This window comes from Gopherus flavomarginatus, chromosome 2 (genome assembly GCF_025201925.1).
Source record: "Gopherus flavomarginatus isolate rGopFla2 chromosome 2, rGopFla2.mat.asm, whole genome shotgun sequence".
Taxonomy (NCBI): domain Eukaryota; kingdom Metazoa; phylum Chordata; order Testudines; family Testudinidae; genus Gopherus; species Gopherus flavomarginatus.
The window spans coordinates 141,772,252-141,785,207 of NC_066618.1; the positions used below are offsets into that span (position 1 = coordinate 141,772,252).

Here is a 12,956-nt window from a genome sequence, read left to right on the forward strand (position 1 = left end):
GTGGGGATCTACAGTGAGAGCCCGGTGCTCCGACACCCTTCTGGCTGAGGTGATGGCCACCAGGAAGGCAGTCTTCCAGGAGAGATAGAGCAGGGAGCAAGTCGTTAATGGCTCAAATGGAGGTGACATGAGCTGGGTCAGAACTAGGTTCAGGTCCCAGGTAGGGGTAGGGCGTCGAACCTGGGGGTAGAGACGCTCCAAGCCTTTAAGGAATCTCGTCACTATAGGGTGAGAGAACACCGAGTGGCCATCCTCCCCTAGGTGAAAGGTGGAGATGGCCGCCAGGTGAACCCGAAGAGATGATATCGCCAGGCCCTGCTCCTTAAGGGACCAGATGTAGTCTAAGATAATGGCAATGGAGACCTCAGTGGGAAGGAAACTGCGTTCCGCACACCAGCAGGTGAAGCGCTTCCATTTTGCTGAATAAGTCACTCTAGTGGAAGGCTTCCTGCTGCCCAGGAGCAGCTGCCGCACTGGAGTAGAGCAACGGAGTTCGGACCGGGTCAGCCACTCAGGAGCCACACCGTGAGGTGCAGTGATTGCAGGTCTGGGTGACGTAGCCTGCCGTGGTCCTGGGTGATCAGGTCCAGGTGAAGAGGCAGGGGGACAGGGTCAGCTAGAGACAGGTCCAGCAACATGGAGTACCAATGTTGCCTGGGCCACACTGGAGCTATCATGATCAAGCGGGCCCTGTCCCTGCGCACCTTCAGAAGGACCTTGTGGACTAGCGGGAACGGAGGGAATGCGTAGAACAGAAGCGTCGTCCAGGGGATAAGGAAGGCATCTGCTACCGAACCGGGTTCCCGGCCTTGAAAAGAGCAGAACATCTGGCATTTCCTGTTCCCTCGGGACGCGAAGAGGTCCATCTGGGGACATCTCCACCTCTGGAAGAGCGAAAGGGCGACGTCTGGGCGAAGGGACCACTCGTGGGAAAGGAAGGATCTGCTCAGATGATCCACCAGCATGTTCCGAACCCCGGGAAGGAAGGATGCGATGAGGTGAATGGAGTGGGCTATGCAGAAGTCCCAGAGCCTCACGGTCTCCTGACACAGGGCAAAAGACCTCGTGCCGCCCTGCTTGTTGATATAATACATGGTCGTTGTGTTGTCGGTGAATACCGAGACACAGCGACCTTGAAGTTGATGATGGAATGTTTGGCAAGCAAGGCGGACTGCCCTCAGTTCCCGTACTTTGATGTGGAGGGCTAGTTCGTGAGGTGACCACCGACCTTGTGTCCGTAGGGTTCCGAGATGGGCCCCCCAACCTAGATCTGTCAGGGACACCGAAGGCTGGGGCGGATGGAACGGGAGCCCCGCACACACCACGGACTGGTCCAGCCACCACCGCAGGGAACCTAATATGTCCTGGGGAATGGTAACAACCGCGTCCAGAAGGTGCCGGGCCGGATGGTACTGACTGATGAGCCAGAACTGGAGGGGCCTCATGCGAAGCCGCGCATACTGCGTGACAAACGTGCAAGCCGCCATGTGGCCCAATAGAGTTAGGCTCGTGCGTATGGAGGTCAAAGGTGCTGTCTGCAGTCGTTGTATAATGGCCGTCAAGGTCTGGAACCTTGATAGAGGAAGAACGGCTCTGGCCAGAGTAGAGTCCAGAAGGGCTCCGATAAACTCTATCCTCTGAATGGGGATTAGCGTTGACTTTTCTATATTGAGGATGAGACCCAAGTTCTCGAAGAGACTGCTGACCATGCGGACATGGCTGAGCACTTGTGCCTCTGATGGGCCCCAAATCAGCCAGTCGTCGAGGTATGGAAATACATGTATGCGGCTGCGACGGAGGTGGGTGACGACTACAGCCATACATTTGGTGAACACCCTCGGGGCCGTGGAAAGGCCGAATGGGAGGACCACGAATTGATAGTGGCAGCGGTTGATCACGAACCGAAGGAACCGTCTGTGCGGCGGGAAGATGGCTATATGAAAGTATGCGTCTTGCATGTCGAGGGCGACGTACCAGTCTCCAGGATCCAAGGATGGGATAATGGTCCCCAAGGATACCATACGGAACTTCAACTTCACGACATATCTGTTGAGTTCGCGCAGGTCGAGGATAGGCCTGAGGCCTCCCTTGGCTTTGGGGATCAGAAAGTAACGGGAATAAAACTCCTTGCCCCGCTCGGCTTCTGGAACCTCCTCTACGGCTCCTTTGTCGAGGAGCGTCCGCACCTCCTGAAGGAGGAGTTGCTCGTGAGAGGGGTCCCTGAAGAGGGACGAAGGAGGGGGGCAGGAGGGAGGGCGCGAAACAAACTGCAGATGGTATCCAGCTTGTAATGTGCGTAAGACCCAACGGTCGGATGTCAGTCGGGACCACGCCGGGAGGAAAAACGAAAGACAGTTGGAGGAGGGGACGGATCCGGGAGGGAAACTGGTGCAGCGCCCTCGGGCGCGCCTTCAAAATGAAGGCTTTGGGCCAGAGGGAGCCTTGGAGGAGCTCTGGTTTTGCCCCCCTTGGTTGCCCAATTGTCTACGCCGACCGTTCCTACTTCGATGTCTGGTGAAGTCCTGCCTCTGGCGGGGTTGAGGGTAGGACCGGCATTGCTGTTGAGGCCGGAAGGGACTGCGCTGGGTGACTGGTGTATGCATCCCCAAGGAGCGCATAATGACCCTATTGTCTTTAAGGCTTTGCAGCCTGGGGTCAGTCTTGTCCGAAAACAGGCCCTGGCCTTCAAACGGGAGATCCTGTATGGTGTACTGGAGTTCCAGAGAAAGGCCAGAGACCTGTAGCCAGGAAATTCGGCGCATGGTAATGCCAGAAGCCAGAGTCCTGGCAGCCGAATCTGTGGCGTCGAGAGATGCTTGCAGGGAAGTTCGTGCTACTTTCTTGCCCTTGTCAAGGATCGCCACGAATTCCTGTCGTGCATCTTGTGGAAGCAACTCCTTAAATTTGTCCGCTGCCGCCCAGGTGTTGTAAGTGTAGCGGCTAAGGAGAGCTTGTTGATTGGACACCCGAAGTTGGAGAGCGCCCGCAGAATAGACCTTTCGGCCAAGCAGGTCCATGCGCCTCACTTCTTTAGACTTCGGTGCCGGGGCCTGCGGGCCGTGACGCTCCCTCTTGTTTGCAGATTGTACGACGAGGGAGCATGGGGGCGGGTGAACATAGAGATACTCGTACCCTTTCGAGGGCACCATGTATTTACGTTCCACGCCGCGTGCCATGGGGGGAACTGATGCCGGCGACTGCCAGATGGTAGTGGCATTGGCCTGAATGGTCCGTATAAAGGGAAGGGGGACACGAGTGGGAGCATCTGCCGATAATATGCTCACCACTGGATCCTCAATTTCTGAGACCTCCTTGGCCTGTAAATTCATGTTTTGCACCACGCGCCGGAGGAGGTCCTGATGCGCCCTGAGGTCGAGCGGAGGAGGGCTGGTGGATGTTGTTCCAGCCAATGCCTCATCCGGGAAGGATGATGAGGAGACACCCGGCAGGAACGGATCTGCAGGAGGCTCCGTCTGGAGCAATGTTTCCGGCTCTGGAGGGAGATCAGGATCCCGATGTTGAGACAATCCCTCCTCTGCAGGGGATGGTGGAGGACGAGACAATGTGGCCTCCGGAGCCCTGTGCTCTGATGTTGTTGGACGCGGGGGAACCTGCTGCGGCCTTTGGGCTTGATGATATGCCCAGGGGGTCCAGAAGCCCCACTGCTGCGGTCCATGCTTCTGAGGAGGGGGATCCTGGAAGAGAGCGGCAGGCCTGTCAGCGTCCATAGCGTACGCGCTGTTTGAGAGGAGACAGACGGCTGTCAGGACGGCCAGGGTGGAGCCAAACGGGACTGATATGGGTCCCTTGGTCTAGACGGCGGAGACCTCCTCAGTGCCGGGAACCGGTGCTGGGAGTCATATCGGTGCCGGGATCGAGACCGGGAGCTACCACCAGCGCAGTGCTGGGAGGTCGACCAGGATGTCGAATGCTGACGATGGGAGCGGCTTCTGGAATCTCGGTGCCGGTAGCGGTGGCTCGAGCCAGAGCGGTGCCGGGAGTATCGGGACCGCCATGAAGAAGACCGGCGCTGCGAGTACGTCCGGTACCGCCGCAGAGAGCGGTGCCGGGACTGTGAGCGGCGTCCCGATCGAGATCGTCCACGGTGCCGGGATCTTGATGGGGATTGGTGCCGGCTCAGTGAAACCGGAGATGGAGCTCGCATGGCCGCAGGCTTGCCTTTTGATTGCAGGACCCGCACTGGAGGCACCGGGGGTTGAGGTAGTGTAGGCTCAGTCAATGCAATCAGGTCCTGAGCCAAAGCAAATGTCTCCGGCGTCGAGGGGACCATTAGCTCGACCCCAGATCTTATGGGGGAGCTGTGAGGGACCGGAGTCAACGGACCTCCCGGGCCCGGAGTCGACGGAATCCCTGGCATCGATGCCACGGCAGTAGATGGTGCCGGACGCTCCGTCTGCGTCTGCTTGACTGGAGTGGCAGACATCGAAGGCCTTGCTTCGGGGCCCGGTGCCGTGGAGGGCCGGTGCCGAGGCGTTTTCCCGGTGCTGGAGCGGTCCGGTGCTGGAGTGGAGCCGGCGCTCGGCGTCGAGGCTGGAGGGTTAAGCGCTGCTTCCATTAAGAGGGTCTTTAAGTGCTGATCTCTCTCCTTTTTTGTTCTTGGCTTAAATGCCTTACAAATGCGGCACTTTTCAGAGATATGCGATTCCCCAAGGCACTTCAAACAGGCGTCGTGGGGATCGCTCGTTGGCATCGGCTTCTTGCAGGCCGAGCACTGTTTGAATCCTGGCGAACTGGGCATGAGCCCGGCGCCGGGCGCGAGGGAGGGCTAGAGCCCAAGCCCGCTAACTATATACAACAAGTACTACAACTAACAACTAATATTATAAACTCTAACTACAACTATAACTATATACAACTATTAGAACAACGAGACAATGGAGAGCTAGGGACGTGGAGGACAGCTATGCCGCGCTCCACAGTTCCAACGACCAACACGGCGGTAAGAAGGAACTGAGGAGTGGGCGGGCCGGCAGGGGTATATATCAGGCGCCATGCTGGCGCCACTCTAGGGGGCGACCTGCTGGCCCACCAGAGTTGCTAGGGTAAAAATCTTCTGACAAACATGCACGCACAGCGCGCACACCTAACTGGAATGGATATGAGCAATCACTCGAAGAAGAAGGAAGAGTTATTTATTCCTTCACATAACACAAGAGCTAGGGGGCACCCAATGAAATTAATAGGCAGCAGGTTTAAAACAAACAAAAGGATGTACTTCTTCACACAACACAGTCAACCTGTGGAACTCATTGTCGGGGAATTTTCTTAAGGCCACAACTATAATGGGGTTCAAAACAGAACTAGATAAGCTCATTGAGGATAGGTCCATCATCACTGGCTATTAGCCAAGATGATCCGGGATATAACTCTGTGCTGTGGGTGTTCCTAGCCTCTGATTGCCAGAGGCTGGCAGTGGACGACAGGAAATGGATCACTCAGTGGTTGCCTGTTCTGTTCATTCCCTCTGGGGCACCTGACTTTGGCCACTGTTGGAAGATAGGATACTAGACGGACCACTGGTCTGACCCAGTATGGTCATTCTTATGTACGTTTAAACACACACCTCAGAGTGTGTTGGCCGTGTCCTTTGCTCTCACCTTGCAGTGTAAAAGTCCAACAAATGTTCCTTTAATGTGCTGTTTCCCTCTCCTCCCACTACACCTTACTCACAGTTACTGTCCTAGGTCAGTGAAGGCCCGGAATTCAGAGGTGTGTTCACGTGAGTTCACTTCCCGTCTCCGGGGAGTTGCCGAAAGCATCAAGCAGTGCCTCAGCTGCTGCAGCCATCTCAGCAACTGACTCTCAGTTCCTGCGACTCTCTCTCCTGGCCTCATTCACTCTGCCACCACTGGCCGCTGCCACCACCATTCATTCTGATATTCACAACTTAACCCAGCACTCAATGATTTCAGTAGATAATGGGGAACCTTCCTGCAGGCTGGGTAGTCCCTTTCACCACCATGCTGTCACTGTGCTCAGCACAGTGGTTATCAGTGATTTCAGCTGTAGTGATCACTTAACAAAACAAAGACTCTCAATGAGTGTAATCAGCTCTGTCTTTAAACAGTGGACAGGGGAAGGATCTTTAGACAGAACCCACAACACCAAGTATAAACACCCATTTCCACCCTCTCTGTTTTTCAAATGGAATTTGGCATCCCTACTTGCTTCTTAGAGAGTGAGGTTAAGTTTAGGGTGAGCCATCAATCAGGGCAACTTAAATACAGTTCTGCTGCCCTTTACTCACACAATCAGGATAACAACATTCCATTACTCCTGCATTCAAATACTAGAGTGATTTGTAACCCAACACCAGCCCAAATTGATCATTTTGGCAGACCAGTTCCCTCTGCTGTGTATATAGGCAGAATAGGTGTGCCTATGCAAATACAGTCTGTTCCTGAAATCTTTCCCTCCAGCTCATCACAATATGTCAGCAGAGAGCTCATTGGAATTCAGCATGGATAAAGTTCTAAAATTATCAGGCTGTAGCTGAGAGTTAAGATCATTTATTTAGTATGACCCTCCACACTATTAAACAGTGGTTCACATCAGATTAGGAGGGGAAAAAAAGTGGCATTAACTTAACTAAAGTTATACTTTTGGAATAACAAATGTACAATTTTATATAATGAAAGATAAAAACTACCATATTTATTAAATGGTTTTACAATTACAATAATAATAATTAATAATAATTCCATGTTTATAAAACAGTAATCATATTAGGTAAAGTGCTGCAAAATATTTTAGATAAACAGTTTAAGACATTCTGTAATTTTCCAGTTTCTGGTTATCTGGCTAGCTTGTATAGAGACCATTAATTGCTTTCATATTAAATAAATGGAGACCAAGGTATGTCTGTTCAACAGAGTGCTTAGTTAAATTGGTATTCGTTTGGAATAAGTGCAAAATGAACTAAAAGCAAGTAAAATCTGTATTTTTTCATATTTAGTAATGTCCTATTTATCTGTGCTCAAATAAACTAAGCTATCCCTCCTCATTGTAGATTCAATTTAAAAAAAGAAACAAGCTCCCTAAAGGATTAAAGGTATGCATTTATGACTATGTATGTGCCAAAAACGCTTCTATCTCCAAGTTTAAGCTTTTTGAAAAGGTCCTTTATTCTGAATTTAACATATTCAAGAAACAGGAGTGACATAATTAAGGCCCCCAATCAGGGACGGCTTTAGGAAGTGCGGGGCCCAATTCGAACAGTTTCGACGGGGCCCCGACAGGGAAGACAAAAAAAAACACGTAAAAAAACACGTGGGGCTTGTACTCACCGGGTGGTGCTCCGAGTCTTCGGCGGCGGGTCCTTCACTCGCTCCAGATCTTCGGCGGCACTGAAGGACCCGCCGCCGAAGACCCAGAACAAGTGAAGGACCCACTGCTGAAGTGCTGCTGAAGACCCGGAGTGCCGCCACGTGAGTAAAAATTTAAAAGGCGCCTCTTGCCAGAGAAGAGATTCTCACAGGGCGCGGGGCCTGATTCGGGGGAATTGGTGGAATTGGCCTAAAGCCGGCCCTGCCCCCAATTCAGCCATTCTTACTAGGGCAACAGGCCTAATTAAGTCAATAGGAATTTTATTGAGTAAGGAGGACTGAACTAGGAGGGTCCATATATACTCTTCTAACAAATGGAGAAATCCTTTAAAGATACAATCACTATCTAGCTCAATGTGTGTATATAATATTTTACAATACATTGTGTCTAAACAAGTTTTCTATGAAGCAAATAACACTTTTACACTATTTAATTTACTCTCATACTCATATGACTTTGTTTTTGTAATTTTATTAATTTTTGAAGGTGGCAGGACTCTTGGTAAGAAAGAAGCCATGCGAATTATTGCAAGATTGTAAAATGATGTAATTCTTCAGTAGCTTATTTTGTTGCTGCTGCTGCTGCTGAGTGCAGCAAACTTAGGATCCCTAATACGAATTCCAACTGAACACACTGTGGACGGGATCTTTTAGAAGGACAGAAAATGTTTCTTCATGCTCAGCTATCCAACTAATGCAAAGGGAATGCATAACCAATATTCCTTAATTATTTCTGAACCAAGTACTTCTGACTTCTGCTGTCTTTTTTTGAGAAAGTTCTGCAGAAAATCATGGCATGCTCAATTACTTACTATTCAGAGTTCAAAGCCTCCTTTTTCAGCTCTCACAGATGCTCGTGGGTCAATCTAATATTAATAAAGTATGCAAGATATGCTATAATTTTATTGCTACTAATAATTTTTATTAAGTCCTATTCTTCCAATCCTGCAGTATTTGGGTCTTGAACAGTTAATGATTCTTTAACTACTATAAAAACAGAAGGACAAAATATTTTAAAAAGCCAAACACGGGTAATGAGCAGTTGTGCTCCCACATTTCAGTATGTTGTATGTTCAGGTTTGTTTTGCCTTGCTTCCTTATGGACAATTCAGGACTTATTCCACATTGGAACATGTAGTCAAATTGGTTTACTTTTCTATCTTGAAACCAGAAAATGGATCATTTACAAAAAGTCTGAGCAACTCCTCCTGCAACTGCTTTTCTTCCTTGATGTAATTTGCATTTCTGTAAGAGTGCCCCTGTATTATATAATTTTGTAACCACAAATATTCTTCAGAAAACAATAAAGTGCACACTGTTACAATGCCACCATCAACAGTAAGCTAGCATCATCCACTTACAGTCTTGTTAAACACCCCCCTTCCAGCCCTTCCCATCCAGTTTCTTCATGTGTTGTACCCTGTTAATATTCTTGTTACTTGCACTAGCACACAAGGAAGCATACTAATGTCAAGATGTTCTGAAAGCTTCATCAGTGACTTGTAACTTATACTCTGACTATGTAGATTGTCTTAAACATGCATTAAGGAAACAGTGTTCTTTATTCATCTGAGAAACTGAAATGGCTTTTACACTCACTAATTTTGTGACCACAGCCTTTGTGTGTGTTTGTTTACTAAACGGGAATGCACAAGCTGGGAAAAAGTCATAAAACAACTTAACAGCTAACACTGCTTAAAATATATGGCTGTGTTTTCTATATTTTTCAGAAACTTGTATTAAATGTCAAAATGATGTAATTTTAAAAACTACATTTTGTGGCCTCTATATCCAGTTTTCACTTCTTTCAGGATGGGTTAGATAATGAAGGCACAGGCTCACTTTTGTACCGATAAAGGACAGCAAACACAGTTAATATGCATTACTGACACATAAGCATAAGCAACAATAAAGCTAGTGTCAAAAGTCTTCCATAGCTTTCCTTTACCTAAAATCTTTTTGGCAATCTGTCTAGCTTTTAAATGCCTCAGAAAGAAAAACAAATGTAAAAGGGTGCTACTTCAAAACAAGGTTTTTTTCTAAATATATTCTATTATGGAAGAAAAGCTGACCTTGCTATTAGCTTGGTTTGTACTTTCTGACAGATCTAGATAACAACATTCACCTGTAAAATGCCAGCAAATAGGAGATCACAAAGATTAGTGATAACAGCTGACATGGTCCCTCAACCCTGCTAACAATTTACAGCTCACTAATAAAACTAGCTTTACTTCTTCCTGTTAATCTTTGTTTACCTTAAATGGGCATTGCCTTTCATCTTTGTTTAAAGGTGAACCAAAAATCTTGAAAAACAAAAACAAATCAGACTAAGTTACTTAAGATCCCAAGCCACTCTGAGTATGTGAGGAGTTAAAAATTACCAATAAATATTTTTATACAAGTTCCTCCTTCACTTGTATGCCAAGAAGTTTCTGAGTTTCTTCTCTAACATCTGGCCTCACTGAACACCAGATACAGCTTAAAGAATAACTCTCTAATGACTTCAGTTAGGAGTGATAGCAGCTGTCTCATAAAAAAAACAGAACCCTGACTGCAGGTATTGGCAGGTAAAAAGCCTCTCTCTGTTCACCTTGAATATTCTTGGTTTCCCTATTCCAAACTAAAATTAAAAAAACAAAAACTACAAAGGCCTTGTTCAGTTTACATGATATCCATAATCTCAAGTGTAACATTGTTTTTGCCTTGCTTTTTATGGACATTGCTGCCCAGTACCAGACTCTAGCAGAGAATACAGCAGGCGGTCAATTTAGTAGCATGCCATTTCATAACTCTACAAGCCTAAAACATCAGAGATAACTTGGAAATGTATCAGCTTATCAAAAAATTAATTTGAACGTTTACATATGCAACACCACTTTTGTTAATTTTGATGGCGTTGCACACATCCTTAAATTCAAGGTTTATGCAGAATATGGACATCAAACGTGCCACACACAATAGGGATCTAGATATTTCACTATAATAGAGGCAGATGAGATTCTGCTAATCTCACTGCATCCTATTCATAATTTCTCTTCACTGTACATATCGTTAACTGCTTTGGATGCTTGAAAACTAAGTGTAAACAAACTGAAGGTGAAGAGCATTTGACTAAGGACTCCGAAATCTAGATTTGGCCCCAAAATCTAGATTTGGCAATTTAATTTTTTCTTAGATAACAACTGACTTCTAACATTCATCAGTGACCAAAGTGGCTAGATACTTCATTTCCATGCTCCTACATTGAGGCATAACTATCAGAAACATTAACTATCAGGGTCAGCTGATATGTATTCAATTAATTCACTCTGTGTAAGGGATATTACTACAACACATCTGAAGTAATAGTTAAAGCTTACAGCTGAGCATTTTCCTTTTTTTTTGCATTTGATTTTTTTGTTTCACTTCTGCTACGTTACTAGCTCCAATTTCCAGGTTAATGACCTCCAAGCAGATTTGAAAGGAAGCCTGAAGATTTCTTTTTTTCCTGTGGCTTTTCTTCTTGGCCTTGTGTAAGCCCCAGTTCACTCTCAATCTGCTCAAGCTCTGATTGGTCAAGCAGTTCAAAATCATCAGCTTCTTCTGTGTCTGTCTCCTCACTCAAACTGGGGACTACCTGTGAGGGTGCTCGCTGTGTGGACTGCAACTGGTCTTTGATGGCGGCAGACACTGCAGCTGCAATAACATCACCAGCAATATCACTCACTAAGTTAAAGGTTTGGTCAGTGGTCAAAGGAAGGGAGAGACCTGTGGCAGACTGCCTCTCTTTCCTCTGTCTAGGAGAATGAGCCATCTTGGAAGGCATCTGTTCCTTTTTTCTCTTCTGCTGGATGGGAATGCCAATGCTTGAGTCATCATCATCATTTGTTCCTGCACCATTTTCCAGAGAGGGAAATTCTGCAAGATCTCTGGCAAAAGCTTCTTCATGCTCACTAGGTCGGTCAAAATCTAGTAAGTGATTAACAATTGAAAATACTGTTAGCAAACAAAGGAGAATGCAAGAACACAAATAATTATTAGTAAAGTTTATTCCTTACCACAATTTTGTGATTTAACAAGGAGAGCTTTCTGGCATCATTCAGATTAGATGTTTCTCAAATTATATACTCAGTATTTCAAAGCTGCAAACATTGTTGCTCAAAATCTGACTATATTACTTCAGTGAGAAAACATTAATAATTTAATGGGAGAATGTCAGGTTAAAAGTAAATATTAAAAGCTTCCTTAGATTATTAAAAATGTAAAAATTAATTTCTTTTTTACCATTTACATTGTTTACTTTTTACATTTCACTTGGCCTACAAAATAAAAACTGCCTGGTGAAACTCATCTTGCGGTCCTCATGTATGAGCACCATACTGATAGGGGGTTGGTTGTAAAATCTGCTCAGGAATGTCTGAATCCATTAACAAATCTCTTCATTAAGGTATGAAAAAATATCATGAAAACATTTTTGTTAATATCAAAGTTGTATGTAAAACACCCCCACAAATTTTGAACACAAAACCTTAGCAAAACTGACCAGTGTAGTTTCACTTTTAATGGTTAAAAGTAAATTGGATTTTAATAGTTTTGTTTTTAATAATCCAAAGTGTTATTAGTAACATGCGGAATTTTAAAAAAAATTAAAACTTCACAGTGTGCCTTTACGACCTGATGCTAAAGTCCTTACTCTACTAAAACATCAAGTGACCACAGGCTGGTAAACCAGGCCTTAAGGAAGTGAATTAAGGAGAATATATATATATGAAAAGAACCTTTGTTCTAATGTGCACTGAGGATATAAAAAAAAATTACTCTGATTGAATTTATTGTGTTTCATAAGAACAAGTGATGAGGCATTTTGATAAAGGCTAACAGATTTTAAAGCCCTGAAGTTTAAATGAATCACAAATATGTAAACTTATATTTTTCCACCAACTACTGCTGCTTGATTACAACTTGTGATAGCTACTTTAAAAAAAGAAAATTAAATGACACTGATTTGGCATTTATAACTATCCTGCAATACTTCCTACTTGCAATTTTAAGTAACCTCCAGATTAGAAAAATACACGACCTGCAGAATAGCAGAACCACTAACTGAATAGATTACATCAAGACTTCTGTAGTGACACCAGATACAGTATATACAATATCAACGACATTTACAATATTATGGTCTTTCTCTTGATCTAGCTAGGTGGAAGTTCTCCATAACTTATTCAGAGGGCCAGATCCTGAACTCCTTACTGTGCTTCTGCTCAGTCCTCACTGAGGCAAATTCCCATTGGGAGATTGGCTGAGTAAAAACAGAGTAAGGATCTCATGATCTGGCCTTGAAAAAGATGTCTTTGAGTATCTCCTTCTAGCATATGAGCCTCTCCATCCAATCCTGGCTCAATGATGCCTATCTCCCCCAAGATTCTATTATTTGGAGTCCATTAATGCTTTTCTTTAATTGGCTGCTGGAGTGGTTACCGAACATGTTAAGATATGCTCTTCCTCTTCCTTCCTTTATATTAACATGGTACACACACACATACACCATAGAGCAAGAGAATAAATCCTATTTTTCCACCCTGCCTGAGAACTCTGGTGTAGATTGCTGGTCTTGCTGGCTCTGAACGT

The 12,956-nt window shown here is 45.8% G+C and overlaps 1 protein-coding gene across 6 annotated transcripts in view; it reads right to left on the reverse strand.

The window, feature by feature from the left end:
* Positions 1 to 6,514: 6,514 nt before the first annotated feature.
* The window catches only part of RETREG1 (reticulophagy regulator 1), a 114,293-nt gene continuing 107,851 nt past the window's right edge, over positions 6,515 to 12,956 (reverse strand). For all 6 annotated transcript variants that reach the window (XM_050937505.1, XM_050937503.1, XM_050937502.1 and 3 more), the window contains one exon: positions 6,515 to 11,294. In XM_050937505.1, coding sequence (XP_050793462.1) covers positions 10,783 to 11,294 — 512 coding nt within the window. In that variant the 3' untranslated portion in view covers positions 6,515 to 10,782. The remainder of the gene's footprint in view (positions 11,295 to 12,956) is intronic.